General features: G+C 40.8%; 1 protein-coding gene across 1 annotated transcript in view; it reads right to left on the bottom strand.

Moving 5' to 3' along the window:
• LOC140324783 (all-trans-retinol 13,14-reductase-like) overlaps positions 1-7,024 on the bottom strand; it is a 21,213-nt gene extending 14,189 nt beyond the window's left edge. Inside the window, exons 1-4 of the mRNA XM_072402892.1 lie at positions 6,812-7,024; positions 3,990-4,172; positions 3,371-3,612; positions 1,070-1,271 (exon numbers count right to left, since the gene is read on the bottom strand). Coding sequence (XP_072258993.1) covers positions 1,070-1,271; positions 3,371-3,612; positions 3,990-4,172; positions 6,812-6,971 — 787 coding nt within the window. The 5' untranslated portion in view covers positions 6,972-7,024. The remainder of the gene's footprint in view (positions 1-1,069; positions 1,272-3,370; positions 3,613-3,989; positions 4,173-6,811) is intronic.
• Positions 7,025-10,114: the final 3,090 nt, after the last annotated feature.

Below are 10,114 nucleotides of genomic sequence, written 5' to 3'. Positions count from 1 at the left end.
AGATATAAATGTCCTGTATGTGGGAGCTCCAAGCAGGTGGTGGTAAATATTGATTACCAATCTGATATCAAACAATCTTTCCTCTGAAATACACAGAGATATAGAAGTTCTTTATGGATATTGGAACCCCTGGCAGGTGGATATAATTATTGATTAAGGATCTGACATAAATTGTTCAATATCCTGAAATAAACGCAGATTTATATGGGCTCCCGGCTGACACACCCAATATTGGCTTTTTTTAATGGGAGTCAGGGGTGGACATAGGGATGTGCAAAGTGTGCCTCTGCATTAGGGCCCCAGACCTTCTTCAGCTAACAGGGGCCCCAAGTAAGTTCAGTGGGGGGCCCCTTCTGCCCCAACTCAGTTCTGCACTGGGCCCACTGTTAGCTACATCCACCACTGATTGGGTACTAGACTATTAGCTGAAAATATCCCAGAGTTCTGATGTGCGACAAAGTCAGATATTCAGAGGAGCCCCTAAACCGGTCCCAAGGAATAATTAATGAATGTTCTAGATAGACCTTCTACAAATATCATAATAAAATAATAACAAGATCTGCTGAAAGACGCATACAGCAAAGGTACTTCACAATGGTCTAACATAAGAGAAAGACAAATGGTTCCTGAACTCTTTGGACTCCTCTTAGCACCCATTGCAGCCCCATCCTGCTGAAAAATCCCTTGCTGACTTTACCTTGAGATGTACAAAAGGTGGACAGGAAAGGTAAACAAAATAAAATGAACCACAATTGGAAAAATGAACCACAATTTGTAAATTTCAAGTGCTGGTGCTTTAGGCAGAACCCAAGAAACAAGAGAAGATTGACTTGTATACAATGGTTGCCTTATGGGACCACACCAGTAAGGATAATTAAAAAAACATGGCTTTTCTTGTGACTATTGCTTGGGGAATGAGGGCCCCCGGGCTACTACATGACTTAGGGCCCCATTCCCCCTTTATCTATATCTTGCTCTGGGAACCATCCCATGAGTGGAATTATTATGACAAATATAGCCCGGGCTATGGAGTTCTTTATAGCCAGGAACACTCCATGAGCAGACATACCATAGGTGCCAAAGATGTAACTGAGCACAGTTTGCAGCTCCTTATTGCTGGTGAACTCGCTGACGACCTCGGTGACACTGCGGGAAGCGTAGCGGAAGAACGGAGAGAACCACTCCACCAGGCCAGTTTTGCACAAAAATCGAGCAATGGGCAACGGCAAGAACTTCAGAACACCCAAGTCAGCCGTACGACCAGAGACTTTCTGCAATGAGAAAATGTCGTTATCCATAGAAAACATCATTTACAGCTACCCACGTATCTCGGCAATTCCACCTCAGTATTTACGGCTAAATTAATCACAAAATGCAAAACCATTGCAAGCATATTGGATATTCAACAAGTGGTCAGGCTTGGTTTGTGTAAAGGGATTTCTCTGCAGGGGTGGAAATGGGCACCAGGACCGGGCTTGGTTTTGGAGGAAATCAGAGCCATCCAAAGGTTACAGTAGACTTGAAAGTCAACAAAAATGTATCAAAGACTCCATAGTTCTAATGTTTTTATTTGATAACTTTAGTATTACACATGTCCCATATATAAAATATAGGAATTTTAAAAAGTTTAATTAAACAATTACTGATGCCATATACTGGGACATATGATTGGCATTGTCTATTCATTTTCATAACGCAGATTTGTCACATGGAAATTCATTTACACTTCACATTCATAAAAATAGATCTGGATGTTCTATATTGGGAGCCATTGACTAGAGCTGCCATAGGGAGTAGCTGATGGAACTTGAAGCCTTGGATATGGGGGGTCTGGAGTGCTATTTGCTATTGATGTGCATGGCTAAAGTCAAAACAGCTTTCTAAGGCCATCCGAGCTGTGAATGACGTCCAGCAAGCCAAATAAAAAGATTGCCAAATTATAAGGAAAGTCAGCTTTATGTGTTTGAGTCTTTAGACATCTGCTAATATGTCCGGGATTGGGTGTCCCTGCAAAACAGCCCAAGAGCTGACCATTCCATACTAGAAAAGTCTCCAAGAATTTGAAGAAGAAAATATTTTGAAGGATTTGGTTAAACAGATGTCCAACATTCGTGGAAACATTTGCCATGGAACATGGAGTGCTTTGTACACAGTAGCAGTATTCTGATTTGGCAATGATTGGAAGAAATCATTTCGGGAGAAGACCCTCGTACTAATTGTTAAGCATGGAGCTGGAAATGTTATGTTTGGGTTTGCTTTAGGATCTGAGAAGCTTGCAGTCATTGAGTCAGCTATCAAGATACATCAAATCACTGTGCTTGTTGATGATGAAAGACCGTCTGTCCAAATATTGAAGATAAAGTGGAAATGGAGACAAAATAATGACCAAAAGAACACCAGCACAAAAAATGAAAGGTTATGGATGTGGCCTAGTCAAAGCCCTGATTTGAATGCCATTGACATTATGTAAAGGATGTGAAATGGAGACCAGCAAACAGTATTTAGGAGAATTCTGCATAGATGAGTGGTCACAATGAAAGAAGTGATTTCTCATAAATTGGGGTAATAGCGGCTTCTGTGGCCGGAGGGTGTACTTACTTTTACATGTACAGATGCATAATAAAGTCATCAAAGCCGTGCTATCCGAGGCGTGCTATCCAAAATATATAGTAGAATGTAAGGAACATTTTATATAGTCACCTTACCCCTCCCTAATAAATTTACTAGGAATGTTCTTTTTATGACCCATTTCCATATGGCCGGCAAACACACCCCATGTTATGTACACAGCCGCTCATTTATGAAGGATATGCGGTAACCTACACCCATAGATAAGTCCAGGTTCCTATTGCGGCACTCCGAGTGTGGAATTTTACCACTGGAGTTTATCTGGAATCAGATGATAAAAATGCTTAGCCAGACTTTTCCAGACTTCTTGCAGGAATTTCAGCACAAATTACCTAAAGAAGGCGTGAGGTTCATTAATCAGCTACCGAGATGTTTGGAGAGAGAAAATTCAGATTCAGAATATCCAAACCTGAAACCGATATTTATCTTTATCTGCAGGGGGTCCCCAACTGACAGAAAATTAGGGGGGTGCAAGGAGTCATAACATTGTGCCCATTGGGTTATAAAGAGGTAATGCGTCCTTACGCTGAACAATTTGGCATCTAGGTATCAACGACCTCTGACTATAAAAGGGTCAAACCTGACAATGACAGGTGTGTACAGACAGAACAATGCCGCATCCATGGGTTGTGTATGGTGGCTCAGCCCGAGTACTGACAATCATTCCTTCCATGTCCAGGCACATCAGTCATATATACAAGCAATATGTGTGTAGGAGGACCACCACAGGCATCACACTTACCTTGACCAGCTTCATAAAATTTTCTATGGCTTTTTCCTCTCCCGGAAAAGCTTTCTTCAGCTCATCAGTATAGGCCTGCATGCCGGTACGCATCTTATAGCGGCGGCCATTATTGGTATCCCCAATCAGAACCACGTCAAATGGGTCGTCCATTAGAGACCACTGAAGTTGCCCATTTGTCAGCTGATCCACCAGTATCCGAAATGGTGAACGTTCATTGAGCTGACCAATGTAGTGTATTCCTGAGGGATAGAAAACAAAGTGTGAGGTATATCCTATGCTGCCCTTTACACCCAAGCTTTCACCTAGTGCCCCTTCACTACATTCACCCAACAAACGAAGCATCCAAAATTCCCAACTTTTAATTCAATGATGCTGAATAATAGAAGGACTTGTCGTGACGTGAGATAATATTTGTCTGTTTTTAGTCAATGGTCTCAATTTAATGGGCGACCCATGAACACCTCACTGCTCCGAGACAATGAAACAGCCGGTTAGTAAACCTTTTGCCCCAGTGGAAGCATTCTCTGTCTTCCATGCAATGAAACAAAACAGTCCAGGCAATCATGGAGGTTTATAGATGCATGTGACCGATCAAACCCGACATCCACATACTCACCAACATCAAACTCGTAGCCTTTCTCATTGAACGTATGGCAGCAGCCTCCAAGTTTCCCTAGCTGTTCCAGAACCAGAACCCGTTTCCCAGCCCTGGCCAGCAATGCAGCCACTCCTTGCCCTCCGATCCCGCTGCCGATAACGATGGCATCCAACTTCTCTGGGACTTTTTCAGGAGAAAAAACTACAAAAAAGAAAACAAATACAATTTTCAAATACTAAAGGAAAAACAGATGTGGTTGATGTTAGCAGTCTTATAGTAAGTTCCTGGAAGCTAAGGACCACAGATCTCATGAGAACTCCCTTTAGGTACATTTGCCGGACAGTTTTTTATCCTTTTTTAAGTTTAACTTTGCAATATACTTATAAAGAGCGGAGTGCAGTCGGAGTGAAGTCGCTTGCTTGTCTCTTCCACCCCCAACCCCACCATAGACGGATCTCATGGTACGACGGTTGTAATACTGGATTCATGGAAGAAGTCAATGATTGTAATTCAACATGATAAAGAAATCTTTGTAGATTGTGGAAGTTTTTATTATATTGTATTATACTTTTACTATAGATATGCTGTTAACCATTACTCCTGATAAACCAGTAATAACGAATTTTGGAGCACTTGCTCTAGGAACAGAGTTTGTACTAGAAAATGATTGATGTTGTCCAATGGATAAAAAAGTGTTTTTATCAAAAATAAATTTATATGAAAAGTCATGTGTTAAAATCCCCCAAGTCTTTTCTTTCTCTTTTAAATAACGGCGTTCTCATTAACTCTCATTCAGTTTTCCACTATTGTTACGTATCATCTGTGTTTAAGGTAACACGTCTATTAGTTATATATATAAGCCGGAAAAACGGGTTACGTAGCAGACACACAATCCTGTCCATCTGGTAATAGTGCGGTGGAGACGTTACATATGAGATGAAGCAGTAAGATGTAATGAGTTGAATATTAGAAAACCTAATGGGAGGTGCATGTAACAACTTGTCATCGGTTATTTGTGGCTGACTGGCTGGTAACATGTTCAGAATTGTATGTTACACAATGAAATATTCCGATCGTGTGACACTGCAGGCTTTTGTATATGTTACTTGCATAATGCCACCAGATAGACCGGCAATCAGGGCTACTAATGGAATATTGGGGTTCCCTGACCCCCTATTTTATTGTCCCAGCTTATTTGGGGGGCCAGTGCCACTTAGACCCAGCTGCATGACCCCAATGATCTCTTTAGTTTTCTATAAGGATGGGGGGCGTTGTGTAGACCACTGTATGGGGCGTTCTTTACTGATCACCTGAATATAAATTCTTCTCATTGACCCCCAAAAAGTTCATTTTAGTAGAAGTTCCCGGAGACCTGAAAATTATATCATGGGTTGCTGTGGTGTGGAAAGATTGTGAAATGCTTGTTATAAAAGTGAAGGGTCAGATCCAAATGAATGCTGAAAGTAGGGATGAGCGAGAATGCCTCTGACGTCGCAAAACTTTCCTCAAAATTCTGTTGGGTCTAAGAAATTTCAGCGAAACGATTTTGCAGACCCATCGGAAGATCGAGGAAATTATTACAGGAGGAGTACCACGGCTGTATTCATGAATGCAGCCGTGGGAATCCTCCTGTGCGCGACCCCCGGGCACAAGCCCTCATTTACCCTCCAGTGCCCAGGGATCGTGCACAGGAGGATTCCCACGGCTGCATTCATGCAACCCCTATTTATTGTACAGCGCTGCATAATATGTTGGTGCTATATAAATACAGTTTATTAGTATTATTATTATTTTTAATATTACTCTCAGTGTAGTATGCAGGGCAAAAAGTCCCTAATGACCGTAAGGAATGATTGCTGCTTTTTCCCCAATGGGGAGGACACAGTCGGGCTTCTCCTAAAGGTTCTTCCCTTTTTGCCGAACAAAAAGGGCTGCACGGAATTTGTTTGTTCCTGCTCTTGCTAGAAGTGATAATGTTTGGGAAAACACAGAAAAGGCTCAATTCACAAAGCTAACACCCCAGGGCGAGGGTCCATTTTTGGGTGGCAATTATCTTTAGCCAATGAGATTCACAGAACGTGGCTACAATGTGAATCTCTGTGCACTGGGCTGGAGGTGTGAATGGAGCTGCTCCGAATTCCTGACCCCATCAGTAAAATATTTGTGTGCACCCAGATAACCGCAAATAACAAAATGATTTCATTTGTGTGTTTAACAAAACAAAAGAGAAGGTGAATGATTTCACTGGGTTTACAGACATCTTGGAGAGGGAAGAGGAAATCCCCCATCCTGGGTCTGCACTGTGAATGGTAATGGCGTTTATGTAACGTTCTCTGGATTCACACTTTTACTTTACAAAACAAAAATATTTTGACCCAACTACAGAAGTAAAAGTGAATGAAGCCCCCCAGCCATGTCCCACTGTTATATTATTCTGCTGTCCTCGTGTGACCTCCCCCCATGTCACATGACCGGATTACATGACACTGCAACTGCCATAGAGATGCAACTACTGTAACAAATGTGACAAGCGGTGTTATGTAAAATGTAACAAACTAAAAATGTAACTGGGGTTACAACCGTGGCAACCTGTGTTACAGTAAAAAAGACACAATCTGTTGTATTAAACATAAAAATCATTATTATATAAAATACATCAATCTACATTACAGGAAATGTGACACTTATGATTTATAATATAGGAAATGTGACAATGTTGTTCTATATCAATCTGGATTATAATGAATAGAACAGTTAATAGAAATATTGTATATAATCTCAGATCACCATTCACACAAGATTCACCCATGAGGTACAATGTTTCTAGTTGTCTCTCTTACCATTCTTTATCACTTTCCTCTTTGCAGCTTTATCAAACAGCACAGGGCCCGGGGGTCTCCTGGTGTCCTCAGCCAGGGGATTGGGTCCTCTGCTCCCCAGCCAGGATTTGAGGATGAGGATGATGAGGACAGAGAGCCCAAGGATGACATAGAGCCACATGTCTGCAATGTCTGCAATGTCTGCAGCTCCCAGCTGCCTTTTGTACACACACAGCACACTGCTGACATTTCCTCCTCCTATAACTGCAATAACTCCTCCTTGTGTAACTCCATCTGTGCCAGAGAGCAGGGGCCTGAGACACTGAGAGCATGGGGGCATGGGGGGCCATGGGGGAACATGGGGATATAGGGATCTGGGGTACAGAGAACATGGGGGGTGTTCTTGGGGGAGGAGTTTAGTTCTTGCTGGCCCCTCCCATTAGCTCTGAACTTCTTCATTGCCTAGAGAAGCACAGGGACCCGGTGATAACATCACTAAAGCCTAAAATAAAATGAGTAATAAAACAAGAAAGGATTTATTTAAACATTTTGTGTGTCAATGAGGGAAGAAGAAGGAACCAGCAGATTAAACTTTTGGTTTAGGGAAACATTCATTGATATTAGTGTCACCCTAAATGTGTCAGACCAGCAGAGAAGGAATTGCTTTCTTTTTCTGATTCCTTTTACAAATATCTCGTTTTCAAAGTTTATTGGGACATCTCGGAGGTGTACGGGAGGAAAGAAGGACCCGCTCTGCTGTGTCATGTGACTGGGGCTTTATGTGAAAATGGGTTTTATTTTTGTTTTTCCCCTCTGAGCGTGTGATTAGGCATTGAGATATCATCATGCCTGAGATCAGGCCTTGTCTAATATTTGTAGGAAATATTGGGGCGCCGGGATACCCCAACACAAACCGCCCGCTGAGCCGCAGAGCATCACACCACAACACACATTTCCATCGTCACATAGACGTGAGGCCACAATATAGGATTGCTGCATCCTAACAATTCAACAATTTGTATCTAAACCAAGAACAAAAACGTAAACCATTGCAACGTACTGTGCCATAGATTGTTCACTGAGATTGGGGTAAAGGGACGACAATCCAAGATCCAACACATAAACCCCTCAGATTTATCTAAAGTCTCCCAATACAAATACTTTACAATACACACATATATATACAATACACAACATATATATACAATACACACACACATATATATATATATATATATATATATACACAATACACACACACACATATATATATACAATACACACACACACACATATATACAATACACACACACACACATATATATATATATATACAATACACACACACATATATATATATATATATATATACAATACACATATATACAATACACACACACACGTATACAATATACATACATATATATTTATATATACAGTTGTAAAGCTATAGTGGTAAATCAAAGAAATGTTTTTTTTACAGGTTTTAGAAGTATAAGTACAATATACAACTAAAATACAATTAAATTCACCTAAATGAATGGCGTACGTTCCAATGCTGTTTTAAATGTTTTAATAAGAACATTGTGCTCATGCAACTTCCTTTGTAACTTTAAGACAATCTGAAATTTCCTTCCTGAGATGTTGGTGAACCTCTGGTTAGTTTCTATTAGTTCAATTTCAATAAAATATATTTGTAGAAATTTTGTGGTTGATCTGGCAGTGGAAGTAACGATTCCGCTTTATGGTAAATTTGCCCTTTCACCGTGAATGTGGATGGAAATCCAGGCCGTTGAACAACTGATGTGGCGCTGAATTATTTCATTTGGAAACATGAGTTGTATTTTCTTATGTTATAATGAAAATGCTTTGACTCCGAGGTATTTGCTGATGTGTAATTCCAAAGCTTTTGTGGTGGTGTTTCCAGTTGGCAGAGTTTGACTTTCCCTTTTTGCAGCAAATACCAGGAGACTCAGATTTAAACTTCTTGGCTTGACAGTAACTACAAACCATTTTCACTTTTCCAATGGTAACACTGGCATACTGCGAGAAGTCTTTATGTGGATCATAGTAGAATCCTTCCAATGCTAAGCTAAAATGTTGTGCAGTCCGTGATCGTCTGGCACTTTCTCTCATTTCCTGTACTCCGGTGTCATGCTGTTGTACTGTCTCTGAAGCTCTAGATGTAGTAGCTCTATCTCTGTTATCCTGTAGCCGGGTCTCACGCTGTTGTACTGTCTCTGAAGCTCTAGATGTAGTAGCTCTATCTCTCTTATCCTGTACTCGGGTGTCATGCTGTTGTACTATCTCTGAAGCTGTAGATGTAGTAGCTCTATCTCTTTTATCCTGTATTCGGGCTTCACGCTGTTGTACTGTTTCTGAAGCTCTTAATGTAGTAGCTCTATCTCTCTTATCTTGTAGTCGGGTCTCACGCTGTTGTACTGTCTCTGAAGCTCTCGATGTAATAGTTCTATTACTGATATTCTGTAGTCGGGCGCCACGCTGTTGTACTGTCTCTGAAGCTCTAGATATAAAAGTTCTATTTCTGATATCCTGTTGTCGGGCCTCATGCTGTTGTACTGTTTCTGAAGCTCTCAATATAGTAGCTCTATCTCTCTTATCCTGTAGTCGGGCCTCATGCTGTTGTACTGTCTCTGAAGCTCTCGATGTAGTAACTCTCTCATGCAGTGTGGCAAGTCTTCTATTCCTGTCCTCGGGTTTTTCTTGTCTATGGTGTTGTTTCATTTTTTTTGCCTTTGATTTGAACTCAGCCAAGTGCCGTTTTGGCATTATTACAGACCAGAAATTTGTAAAAGAGTTAAAAAAAACAAATAACCGGACCTTTCACATTCCGTATACAGCGACATGTGTGAGTAGAATTACGGGACGACCCTGACATTAGATCACGGTGTTACTGTAATTCAGGGAGTAGTTTGTATGGTGACAACACCTATCATAAACAAAAAAAGACACATTTTAATATTATTATCATTAATAATAATAATATTATTATTAATAATATTATTATTAATAATATTAATAAACAGGATTTATATAGCGCCAACATATTACACAGCGCTGTACAATAAATAGGGGATTGATAATGATGGACAAATACAGACGGTAATACATGAGGAGGAGAGGACCCTGGCCCAAAGAGCTTACACTTTTATAGTTGGAAAGCCATCGATCCCTCCATGATTCTAGTCCAGTCAGTCCTGTTCCTTCCTCGTCCTGGCGCAGACTGGCATTTGGGCATGGCCATGTTCTTCTGGGTTCTTCAACCAATGTTACCTGATCTTGCACTGTGCAGGTATAGGATGC

Source organism: Pyxicephalus adspersus, chromosome 2 (assembly GCF_032062135.1).
Source record: "Pyxicephalus adspersus chromosome 2, UCB_Pads_2.0, whole genome shotgun sequence".
Lineage (NCBI taxonomy): Eukaryota > Metazoa > Chordata > Amphibia > Anura > Pyxicephalidae > Pyxicephalus > Pyxicephalus adspersus.
This window is presented reverse-complemented; position numbering and strand designations above follow the sequence as displayed.